General features: G+C 54.1%; 1 protein-coding gene across 4 annotated transcripts in view; it reads right to left on the bottom strand.

Annotated features, from left to right (window-relative positions):
• LOC147098720 (SUN domain-containing protein 2-like) overlaps nt 1–13900 on the bottom strand; it is a 183175-nt gene that overhangs the window by 77643 nt on the left and 91632 nt on the right. For all 4 annotated transcript variants that reach the window (XM_085969410.1, XM_085969409.1, XM_085969408.1 and 1 more), the window contains one exon: nt 5637–5836. In XM_085969410.1, coding sequence (XP_085825536.1) covers nt 5637–5836 — 200 coding nt within the window. The remainder of the gene's footprint in view (nt 1–5636; nt 5837–13900) is intronic.

The following is a 13900-nucleotide window of genomic DNA, read 5'->3' as shown; positions in this document are numbered from 1 at the left end:
CACCGAGTCTGTAATCTCTCCCCCCTCCCAGTCATTACAGCACCGAGTCTGTAATCTCCCCCCCCCCAGTCATTACAGCACCGAGTCTGTAATCTCTCCACCTCCCAGTCACTACAGCACCGAGTCTGTAATCTCTCCACCTCCCAGTCACTACAGCACCGAGTCTGTAATCTCTCCACCTCCCAGTCACTACAGCACCGAGTCTGTAATCTCTCCCCCCCCCCCCAGTCACTGCAGCACCGAGTCTGTAATCTCTCCCCCCTCCCAGTCACTACAGCACCGAGTCTGTAATCTCTCCCCCCTCCCAGTCACTACAGCACCGAGTCTGTAATCTCTCCCCCCTCCCAGTCATTACAGCACCGAGTCTGTAATCTCTCCACCTCCCAGTCACTACAGCACCGAGTCTGTAATCTCTCCACCTCCCAGTCACTACAGCACCGAGTCTGTAATCTCTCCCCCCTCCCAGTCACTACAGCACCGAGTCTGTAATCTCTCCACCTCCCAGTCACTACAGCACCGAGTCTGTAATCTCTCCACCTCCCAGTCATTACAGCACCGAGTCTGTAATCTCTCCCCCTCCCCAGTCATTACAGCACCGAGTCTGTAATCTCTCCCCCCTCCCAGTCACTACAGCACCGAGTCTGTAATCTCTCCACCTCCCAGTCACTACAGCACTGAGTCTGTAATCTCTCCACCTCCCAGTCACTACAGCACCGAGTCTGTAATCTCTCCGCCCCCAGTCATTACAGCACCGAGTCTGTAATCTCTCCCCCTCCCAGTCACTACAGCACCGAGTCTGTAATCTCTCCCCCCCCCAGTCACTACAGCACCGAGTCTGTAATCTCTCCCCCCCCCAGTCATTACAGCACCGAGTCTGTAATCTCTCCTCCTCCCAGTCATTACAGCACCGAGTCTGTAATCTCTCCACCTCCCAGTCATTACAGCACCGAGTCTGTAATCTCTCCCCCTCCCAGTCACTACAGCACCGAGTCTGTAATCTCTCCACCTCCCAGTCATTACAGCACCGAGTCTGTAATCTCTCCCCCCTCCCAGTCACTACAGCACCGAGTCTGTAATCTCTCCCCCCCCCAGTCACTACAGCACCGAGTCTGTAATCTCTCCACCTCCCAGTCACTACAGCACCGAGTCTGTAATCTCTCCACCTCCCAGTCATTACAGCACCGAGTCTGTAATCTCTCCCCCTCCCAGTCACTACAGCACCGAGTCTGTAATCTCCCCCCCCCCAGTCATTACAGCACCGAGTCTGTAATCGCTCCACCTCCCAGTCACTACAGCACCGAGTCTGTAATCTCTCCCACCTCCCAGTCATTACAGCACCGAGTCTGTAATCGCTCCACCTCCCAGTCACTACAGCACCGAGTCTGTAATCTCTCCCCCCTCCCAGTCACTACAGCACCGAGTCTGTAATCTCTCCACCTCCCAGTCATTACAGCACCGAGTCTGTAATCTCTCCCCCTCCCAGTCACTACAGCACCGAGTCTGTAATCGCTCCACCTCCCAGTCATTACAGCACCGAGTCTGTAATCTCTCCCCCCTCCCAGTCACTACAGCACCGAGTCTGTAATCTCCCCCCTCCCAGTCACTACAGCACCGAGTCTGTAATCTCTCCACCTCCCAGTCACTACAGCACCGAGTCTGTAATCTCTCCCCCCTCCCCAGTCACTACAGCACCGAGTCTGTAATCTCTCCCCCTCCCAGTCACTACAGCACCGAGTCTGTAATCTCTCCCCCCTCCCAGTCATTACAGCACCGAGTCTGTAATCTCTCCACCTCCCAGTCATTACAGCACCGAGTCTGTAATCTCTCCACCTCCCAGTCATTACAGCACCGAGTCTGTAATCTCTCCCCCCTCCCAGTCACTACAGCACCGAGTCTGTAATCTCTCCACCTCCCAGTCATTACAGCACCGAGTCTGTAATCTCTCCACCTCCCAGTCATTACAGCACCGAGTCTGTAATCTCTCCACCTCCCAGTCACTACAGCACCAAGTCTGTAATCTCTCCACCTCCCAGTCATTACAGCACCGAGTCTGTAATCTCTCCCCCCTCCAGTCATTACAGCACCGAGTCTGTAATCTCTCCACCTCCCAGTCACTACAGCACCGAGTCTGTAATCTCTCCACCTCCCAGTCATTACAGCACCGAGTCTGTAATCTCTCCACCTCCCAGTCACTACAGCACCGAGTCTGTAATCTCTCCTCCTCCCAGTCACTACAGCACCGAGTCTGTAATCTCTCCACCTCCCAGTCATTACAGCACCGAGTCTGTAATCTCTCCACCTCCCAGTCACTACAGCACCGAGTCTGTAATCTCTCCCCCTCCCAGTCATTACAGCACCGAGTCTGTAATCTCTCCCCCCTCCCAGTCACTACAGCACCGAGTCTGTAATCTCTCCACCTCCCAGTCACTGCAGCACCGAGTCTGTAATCTCTCCTCCTCCCAGTCATTACAGCACCGAGTCTGTAATCTCTCCACCTCCCAGTCATTACAGCACCGAGTCTGTAATCTCTCCACCTCCCAGTCACTACAGCACCGAGTCTGTAATCTCTCCACCTCCCAGTCATTACAGCACCGAGTCTGTAATCTCTCCACCTCCCAGTCATTACAGCACCGAGTCTGTAATCTCTCCACCTCCCAGTCATTACAGCACCGAGTCTGTAATCTCTCCACCTCCCAGTCACTACAGCACCGAGTCTGTAATCTCTCCACCTCCCAGTCATTACAGCACCGAGTCTGTAATCGCTCCACCTCCCAGTCACTACAGCACCGAGTCTGTAATCTCTCCACCTCCCAGTCATTACAGCACCGAGTCTGTAATCTCTCCCCCCCCCAGTCATTACAGCACCGAGTCTGTAATCTCTCCCCCCCCCCAGTCATTACAGCACCGAGTCTGTAATCTCTCCACCTCCCAGTCATTACAGCACCGAGTCTGTAATCTCTCCCCTCCTCCCAGTCACTACAGCACCGAGTCTGTAATCTCTCCACCTCCCAGTCACTACAGCACCGAGTCTGTAATCTCTCCACCTCCCAGTCACTACAGCACCGAGTCTGTAATCTCTCCCCCTCCCAGTCACTACAGCACCGAGTCTGTAATCTCTGTACCTCCCAGTCACTACAGCACCGAGTCTGTAATCTCTCCCCCTCCCAGTCATTACAGCACCGAGTCTGTAATCTCTCCACCTCCCAGTCACTACAGCACCGAGTCTGTAATCTCTCCCCCTCCCAGTCACTACAGCACCGAGTCTGTAATCTCCCCCCCCCCCCAGTCACTACAGCACCGAGTCTGTAATCTCTCCACCTCCCAGTCACTACAGCACCGAGTCTGTAATCTCTCCCCCTCCCAGTCATTACAGCACCGAGTCTGTAATCTCTCCACCTCCCAGTCACTACAGCACCGAGTCTGTAATCTCTCCCCCTCCCAGTCACTACAGCACCGAGTCTGTAATCGCTCCTCCTCCCAGTCACTACACCACCGAGTCTGTAATCTCTCCACCTCCCAGTCACTACAGCACCGAGTCTGTAATCTCTCCCCCCTCCCAGTCACTACAGCACCGAGTCTGTAATCTCTCCACCTCCCAGTCATTACAGCACCGAGTCTGTAATCTCTCCCCCTCCCAGTCATTACAGCACCGAGTCTGTAATCTATCCCCCTCCCAGTCACTACAGCACCGAGTCTGTAATCTCTCCCCCTCCCAGTCATTACAGCACCGAGTCTGTAATCTCTCCCCCCTCCCAGTCATTACAGCACCGAGTCTGTAATCTCTCCTCCTCCCAGTCACTACAGCACCGAGTCTGTAATCGCTCCTCCTCCCAGTCATTACAGCAGTTTGTAATTTCTCCACCTCCCAGTCCTCGGGAGTCCAACCCTAATCCACCAGTTTCCCACTCAGCAGTTTAGGTTAAAATTGACCCCAAAATCTGTAATTGTACTACTGGCTGTTTTCTCCAGATTCACACCCCAGGCGTTACCCTTCAGGGACACAGCACTGCCTTTCATCCGCCTCTTTCCCACACAGCACTGGGGAGTGCTGTGTAAAAATCACAAATCGCTGGGCAGGTGTGGTCTTAAGTGGTAAGCATAAGTGATCGTGGAAGAACATTAACTTCAAAGTTAGATTTAGAAGCCAAAACAAGGGCAAAGCCCAAATGAGTCTTCGAGTAGAGAAGGTTAATGGGAGATTTACCTAAATGGTACCAAGGACGATGGACTTCAGTTACACGGAGAGACTAGAGAAGCTGGGGTAATTCTCCTTGGAACAGAGAAGGTTAAGGGGAGATTTAACGGAGGTGTTCAAACTCATGAACGGTTTTGATGCAGTAAATAAGGAGAAAGTGTTTCCAGTGGCAGGAGGGTCGGTAACCAGAGGACACGGATTGAAGGTCATTGGCAAATGAACCAGTGGTGAATTGAGGAGAATTTTTTTTACGCAGCAAGTTGTTACGATCTAGAACACACTGCCTGAAAGGGTGGTGGAAGCAGTTTCGATCATAACTTCAAAAGGGAATTGGATATAGAGTCATAGAGTTAGAGTCATATATAAAAGAAAGACTTGCATTTCTACAGCACCTTTCATGACTACCGGACATCCCAAGGCACTTTACAGCCAGTACTTTTTTTTTTTTTTTAATAAATGTTGTCACTGTTGTAATGTAGGAAACGCAGCAGCCAATTTGCGCACAGCAAGCTCCCACAAACAGCAATGTGATAATGACCAGATATTCAGTTTTAGTGATGTTGATTGAGGGATAGTCTAAGGATAAGGGGTAAGCCATTTAGGACTGAAATGAGGAATTTCTTCACCCAGAGAGTGGTGAACCTGTGGAATTCTCTGCCACAGAGGGCGGTGGAGGCCAGTTCATTAAATATATTCAAGAAAGAGTTGGATATATTTCTTGAGGCTAAAGGGATCAAGGGATATGGGGAGAAGGCAGGGACAGGGTACTGAATTTGGATGATCAGCCATGATCTCATTGAATGGCGGGGCAGGCTCGAGGGGCCGAATGGCCTACTCCTGCCTTCTATGTTTCTATGTCTATGATAAATATTGGCCAGGACACCGGGGAGAACTCCCCCTGCTCTACTTCGAAATAGTGCCGTGGGATCCTTTAACATCCACCTGAGAGCAGACGGGGCCTCGGTTTAACGTCTCATCCAACGACAGCACCTCCGACAGTGCAGCACTCCCTCAGCACTGCACTGGAGTGTCGGCCTAGATTTGTGTCTGGAGTGGGACTTGAACCCACAACCTTCTGACTCAGAGGCGAGTGCGCTGCCCACTGAGCCACAGCTGACACTGAAACTTGATGGGGAGAATTTTGAAAGGCTCTGGGGAAAGAGCAGGGGAGTGGGACTAATTGGAGAGCTCTTTCAAAGAGCTGGCACATGCACAATGGACCGAATGGCCTCTTTCTGAACTGCATCAGTCTATGAGTCAAATTCATAGTAAGAATGATAGCTGAGCATTGATCCTGGTGTTAAAGCTGCGGTAAGGTTTCCCGTGGTGTAAGAGTGATTATACAATACAGACAGAAGTACATTATTACACCCCTGCCCTCATTTACTAGTGCCTGGAATAACGATTTCTGAAGGACCAATATCCCTCGTGGGACACGTACCGACGGGCTCGGACTCGGGCTCCTGCCAGTAGTGATCGCTCCTTATCCGTTGCCCCAGCACAGAGGCACTGCTGATGTGGCTGGCTTGGCTGCATTGACTATTCACTGAGCTGTTGGATATTGAGCGCTTCATGCTGGGCACAGGAGTACTGTGTGGAGTGGGCCCTGAGCGTTTACTGTTCGGTTTTTTCTTGAATATTCTAAAAAGGTAAATAAAGGTGCATTAATTCAGGATGGAGACAGCATCTGGACATTTGAAGAAAAATTGAAGACGTGCATTTACATAACGCCTGATCACATCTTAGAAATGTACACATGATTTTGAAGTGCAGTGTGTTTGTTGTCATGGAGACAATTGTAGCAGCCATTTGTGTGCACAGCAAGATCCCACATACAACTCTAAAATGAGTGGCCTGTTAATCTGCTTTTGGTAGTGTTGGTTGGAGGAGGAATGTTGGCCCAGAAACCCGGGGAGCTTCCTGCACTTTGAATGCTGCAACAGTCAGACCGGCCTCTTAAATGAACCAATCTAGGAATAAGGGCCAAGGCCTACAGTGAGGGCACCACCCAGATTGATTGTTGAGAGCAGGAGATTAGTGGTTATGTACAGCCAAGCTTGGGTGGTAAAATTTTGAAGGGTGTAGGAGAAATGGTAGACGAGGGGAGGCAACAAGTTCCAGTTTTGAGTTCCTGAGAGAGAGAGTTGGAGTTGATGCAGGTCTTGAATTCAACACTGAGGATATATGGAGGAGGAACATGTAATGGAGTCCCTGCCACTGGACACAATAGCCCACCCCCCCCGCTGCACTGCAACAGCTGTGACGGCACCTCCCTCCCCGTGACCTCCATTACCAAGAGAGTCAAAGGCAGCAATATCATGGGAACATCACCACCTCCAGGTCACACACCATTCCGACATGGACATACATCGCCGTTCAGAATCCTGGAACTCCCTGCCTCACCGCACTGCGGAAGCACGGACAGCAGCGGTTCAAGGAGAAGGCCCACCAACACTTCCTCAGGGGAACTAGGGATGGACAATAACTGTAGCCACATCCTGAGAATAAAGAACAAATTTGAAGCTCAATTCCTCAGAACCCCTTTAAAACGGCTCCCTCATGTCGATCGGTCACTCATTGCCAGTGGCATGAAGCCTTGTCCGTTCCATAATCTTGATCAGTATCTTACACAGGGAGCTGTGGCACGACACCACTATCACGGTCACAGGGAGCTGTGGCACTGCACCACTATCACGGTCACAGGGAGCTGTGGCACTGCACCACTATCACGGTCACAGGGAGCTGTGGCACTACACCACTATCACGGTCACAGGGAGCTGTGGCACTACACCATTATCACAGTCACAGGGAGCTGTGGCACTGCACCACTATCACGGTCACAGGGAGCTGTGGCACTACACCACTATCACAGTCACAGGGTGCTGTGGCACGACACCACTATCACAGTCACAGGGAGCTGTGGCACTGCACCACTATCACAGTCACAGGGAGCTGTGGCACTGCACCACTATCACAGTCACAGGGAGCTGTGGCACGACACCATTATCACGGTCACAGGGAGCTGTGGCACTACACCACTATCACGGTCACAGGGAGCTGTGGCACTACACCACTATCAGTCACAGGGAGCTGTGGCACTACACCACTATCACGGTCACAGGGAGCTGTGGCACTGCACCACTATCACGGTCACAGGGAGCTGTGGCACTGCACCACTATCACGGTCACAGGGAGCTGTGGCACTGCACCACTATCACGGTCACAGGGAGCTGTGGCACTACACCACTATCACGGTCACAGGGAGCTGTGGCACTACACCACTATCACGGTCACAGGGAGCTGTGGCACTACACCACTATCACGGTCACAGGGAGCTGTGGCACTGCACCACTATCACAGTCACAGGGAGCTGTGGCACTACACCATTATCACGGTCACAGGGAGCTGTGGCACTACACCACTATCACGGTCACAGGGAGCTGTGGCACGACACCATTATCACAGTCACAGGGAGCTGTGGCACTACACCACTATCACGGTCACAGGGAGCTGTGGCACTGCACCACTATCACAGTCACAGGCAGCTGTGGCACTACACCACTTTCACGGTCACAGGGAGCTGTGGCACAACACCATTATCACGGTCACAGGGAGCTGTGGCACTACGCCACTATCACGGTCACAGGGAGCTGTGGCACTACACCACTATCACTGTCACAGGGAGCTGTGGCACGACACCACTATCACGGTCACAGGGAGCTGTGGCACTACACCACTATCACGGTCACAGGGAGCTGTGGCACTACACCACTATCACGGTCACAGATAGCTGTGGCACGACACCACTTTCACGGTCACAGGGAGCTGTGGCACTACACCATTATCACAGTCACAGGGAGCTGTGGCACTACACCACTATCAGTCACAGGGAGCTGTGGCACTACACCACTATCACGGTCACGGGGAGCTGTGGCACTACACCATTATCACGGTCACGGGGAGCTGTGGCACTACACCACTATCACAGTCACAGGGAGCTGTGGCACTGCACCACTATCACGGTCACAGGGAGCTGTGGCACTACACCACTATCACAGTCACAGGGAGCTGTGGCACTACACCACTATCACGGTCACAGGGAGCTGTGGCACTACACCACTATCACAGTCACAGGGAGCTGTGGCACTACACCATTATCACGGTCACGGGGAGCTGTGGCACTGCACCATTATCACGGTCACAGGGAGCTGTGGCACTACACCACTATCACAGTCACAGGGAGCTGTGGCACTACACCATTATCACGGTCACAGGGAGCTGTGGCACTGCACCACTATCACAGTCACGGAGCTGTGGCACTACACCACTATCACAATCACAGGGAGCTGTGGCACTGCACCACGATCAAGGTCACAGGGAGCTGTGGCACAACACTACTATCACGGTCACAGGGAGCTGTGGCACGACACCATTATCACGGTCACAGGGAGCTGTGGCACTACACCATTGTCACAGTCACAGGGAGCTGTGGCACTGCACCATTATCACGGTCACAGGGAGCTGTGGCACTACACCATTATCACAGTCACAGGGAGCTGTGGCACTGCACCACTATCACGGTCACAGGGAGCTGTGGCACGACACCATTATCACGGTCACAGGGAGCTGTGGCACTACACCACTATCACGGTCACAGGGAGCTGTGGCACTACACCACTTTCACGGTCACAGGGAGCTGTGGCACTACACCATTATCACAGTCACAGGGAGCTGTGGCACTGCACCACTATCACGGTCACAGGGAGCTGTGGCACTGCACCACTATCACAGTCACAGGGAGCTGTGGCACTGCACCATTATCACGGTCACAGGGAGCTGTGGCACTACACCATTATCACGGTCACAGGGAGCTGTGGCACTACACCACTATCACAGTCACAGGGAGCTGTGGCACGACACCACTATCACGGTCACAGGGAGCTGTGACACTACACCATTATCACGGTCACGGGGAGCTGTGGCACTGCACCACTATCACGGTCACAGGGAGCTGTGGCACTACACCACTATCACAGTCACAGGGAGCTGTGACACTACACCATTATCACGGTCACGGGGAGCTGTGGCACTGCACCATTATCACACTCACAGGGAGCTGTGACACTGCACCATTATCACGGTCACGGGGAGCTGTGGCATTACACCACTATCACAGTCACAGGGAGCTGTGGCACTACACCACTATCACGGTCACAGGGAGCTGTGGCACGACACCATTATCACACTCACAGGGAGCTGTGACACGACACCATTATCACGGTCACGGGGAGCTGTGGCACTACACCACTATCACGGTCACACGGAGCTGTGGCACTACACCACTATCACAGTCACGGGGAGCTGTGGCACTGCACCACTATCACGGTCACAGGGAGCTGTGGCACTGCACCACTATCACAGTCACGGGGAGCTGTGGCAGTACACCACTATCACAGTCACAGGGAGCTGTGGCACTGCACCACTATCACAGTCACAGGGAGCTGTGGCACTACACCACTATCACAATCACAGGGAGCTGTGGCACTGCACCACGATCAAGGTCACAGGGAGCTGTGGCACAACACTACTATCACGGTCACAGGGAGCTGTGGCACGACACCATTATCACGGTCACAGGGAGCTGTGGCACTACACCATTGTCACAGTCACAGGGAGCTGTGGCACTGCACCATTATCACGGTCACAGGGAGCTGTGGCACTACACCATTATCACAGTCACAGGGAGCTGTGGCACTGCACCACTATCACGGTCACAGGGAGCTGTGGCACGACACCATTATCACGGTCACAGGGAGCTGTGGCACTACACCACTATCACGGTCACAGGGAGCTGTGGCACTACACCACTTTCACGGTCACAGGGAGCTGTGGCACTACACCATTATCACAGTCACAGGGAGCTGTGGCACTGCACCACTATCACGGTCACAGGGAGCTGTGGCACTGCACCACTATCACAGTCACAGGGAGCTGTGGCACTGCACCATTATCACGGTCACAGGGAGCTGTGGCACTACACCATTATCACGGTCACAGGGAGCTGTGGCACTACACCACTATCACAGTCACAGGGAGCTGTGGCACGACACCACTATCACGGTCACAGGGAGCTGTGACACTACACCATTATCACGGTCACGGGGAGCTGTGGCACTGCACCACTATCACGGTCACAGGGAGCTGTGGCACTACACCACTATCACAGTCACAGGGAGCTGTGACACTACACCATTATCACGGTCACGGGGAGCTGTGGCACTGCACCATTATCACACTCACAGGGAGCTGTGACACTGCACCATTATCACGGTCACGGGGAGCTGTGGCATTACACCACTATCACAGTCACAGGGAGCTGTGGCACTACACCATTGTCACAGTCACAGGGAGCTGTGGCACTGCACCATTATCACGGTCACAGGGAGCTGTGGCACTACACCATTATCACAGTCACAGGGAGCTGTGGCACTGCACCACTATCACGGTCACAGGGAGCTGTGGCACGACACCATTATCACGGTCACAGGGAGCTGTGGCACTACACCACTATCACGGTCACAGGGAGCTGTGGCACTACACCACTATCACGGTCACGGGGAGCTGTGGCACTACACCATTATCACGGTCACGGGGAGCTGTGGCACTACACCACTATCACAGTCACAGGGAGCTGTGGCACTGCACCACTATCACGGTCACAGGGAGCTGTGGCACTACACCACTATCACAGTCACAGGGAGCTGTGGCACTACACCACTATCACGGTCACAGGGAGCTGTGGCACTGCACCATTACCACGGTCACAGGGAGCTGTGGCACTGCACCACTATCACAGTCACGGAGCTGTGGCACTACACCACTATCACAATCACAGGGAGCTGTGGCACTGCACCACGATCAAGGTCACAGGGAGCTGTGGCACAACACTACTATCACGGTCACAGGGAGCTGTGGCACGACACCATTGTCACAGTCACAGGGAGCTGTGGCACTGCACCATTATCACGGTCACAGGGAGCTGTGGCACTACACCATTATCACAGTCACAGGGAGCTGTGGCACTGCACCACTATCACGGTCACAGGGAGCTGTGGCACGACACCATTATCACGGTCACAGGGAGCTGTGGCACTACACCACTATCACGGTCACAGGGAGCTGTGGCACTACACCACTTTCACGGTCACAGGGAGCTGTGGCACTACACCATTATCACAGTCACAGGGAGCTGTGGCACTGCACCACTATCACGGTCACAGGGAGCTGTGGCACTGCACCACTATCACAGTCACAGGGAGCTGTGGCACTGCACCATTATCACGGTCACAGGGAGCTGTGGCACTACACCATTATCACGGTCACAGGGAGCTGTGGCACTACACCACTATCACAGTCACAGGGAGCTGTGGCACGACACCACTATCACGGTCACAGGGAGCTGTGACACTACACCATTATCACGGTCACGGGGAGCTGTGGCACTGCACCACTATCACGGTCACAGGGAGCTGTGGCACTACACCACTATCACAGTCACAGGGAGCTGTGACACTACACCATTATCACGGTCACGGGGAGCTGTGGCACTGCACCATTATCACACTCACAGGGAGCTGTGACACTGCACCATTATCACGGTCACGGGGAGCTGTGGCATTACACCACTATCACAGTCACAGGGAGCTGTGGCACTACACCACTATCACGGTCACAGGGAGCTGTGGCACGACACCATTATCACACTCACAGGGAGCTGTGACACGACACCATTATCACGGTCACGGGGAGCTGTGGCACTACACCACTATCACGGTCACACGGAGCTGTGGCACTACACCACTATCACAGTCACGGGGAGCTGTGGCACTGCACCACTATCACGGTCACAGGGAGCTGTGGCACTGCACCACTATCACAGTCACGGGGAGCTGTGGCACTACACCACTATCACAGTCACAGGGAGCTGTGGCACTGCACCACTATCACAGTCACAGGGAGCTGTGGCACTACACCACTATCACAGTCACAGGGAGCTGTGGCACTGCACCACTATCACGGTCACAGGGAGCTGTGGCACTGCACCACTATCACAGTCACAGGGAGCTGTGGCACTACACCACTATCACGGTCACAGGGAGCTGTGGCACTACACCACTATCACGGTCACAGGGAGCTGTGGCACGACACCACTATCACGGTCACAGGGAGCTGTGGCACTACACCATTATCACAGTCACGGGGAGCTGTGGCACTGCACCACTATCACAGTCACAGGGAGCTGTGGCACTGCACCACTATCACGGTCACAGGGAGCTGTGGCACGGCACCACTATCACAGTCACAGGGAGCTGTGGCACTGCACCATTATCACGGTCACAGGGAGCTGTGGCACGACACCACTATCACGGTCACAGGGAGCTGTGGCACGACACCACTATCAGTCACAGGGAGCTGTGGCACTACACCACTATCACAGTCACGGGGAGCTGTGGCACTACACCACTATCACAGTCACAGGGAGCTGTGGCACTACACCACTATCACGGTCACAGGGAGCTGTGGCACGACACCACTATCACGGTCACAGGGAGCTGTGGCACGACACCACTATCACAGTCACAGGGAGCTGTGGCACTACACCACTATCACAGTCACGGGGAGCTGTGGCACTACACCACTATCACGGTCACAGGGAGCTGCGGCACTGCACCACTATCACGGTCACAGGGAGCTGTGGCACGACACCACTATCACAGTCACAGGGAGCTGTGGCACTACACCACTATCACAGTCACGGGGAGCTGTGGCACTTCACCACTATCACGGTCACAGGGAGCTGTGGCACTACACCACTATCACGGTCACAGGGAGCTGTGGCACTACACCACTATCACAGGGAGCTGTGGCACTACACCACTATCACGGTCACAGGGAGCTGTGGCACTACACCACTATCACGGTCACAGGGAGCTGTGGCACTACACCACTATCACGGTCACGGAGCTGTGGCACTGCACCACTATCACGGTCACAGGGAGCTGTGGCACTGCACCATTATCACGGTCACAGGGAGCTGTGGCACGACACCATTATCACGGTCACAGGGAGCTGTGGCACAACACCATTATCACGGTCACAGGGAGCTGTGGCACTGCACCATTATCACGGTCACAGGGAGCTGTGGCACTGCACCATTATCACGGTCACGGAGCTGTGGCACTGCACCATTATCACGGTCACAGGGAGCTGTGGCACTACACCACTATCACGGTCACAGGGAGCTGTGGCACTACACCACTATCACGGTCACAGGGAGCTGTGGCACTACACCACTATCACGGTCACAGGGAGCTGTGGCACTACACCACTATCACAGTCACAGGGAGCTGTGGCACGACACCACTATCACAGTCACAGGGAGCTGTGGCACTACACCACTATCACAGTCACGGGGAGCTGTGGCACTTCACCACTATCACGGTCACAGGGAGCTGTGGCACTACACCACTATCACGGTCACAGGGAGCTGTGGCACTACACCACTATCACAGGGAGCTGTGGCACTACACCACTATCACGGTCACAGGGAGCTGTGGCACTACACCACTATCACGGTCACAGGGAGCTGTGGCACTACACCACTATCACGGTCACGGAGCTGTGGCACTGCACCACTATCACGGT

Source organism: Somniosus microcephalus, chromosome 28 (assembly GCF_052327205.1).
Source record: "Somniosus microcephalus isolate GS21.2 chromosome 28, FLI_Smic_1.0, whole genome shotgun sequence".
NCBI lineage: Eukaryota > Metazoa > Chordata > Chondrichthyes > Squaliformes > Somniosidae > Somniosus > Somniosus microcephalus.
Note: the sequence above shows the minus strand (reverse complement) of the source record. Positions and strands in the feature narration are given on the sequence as shown.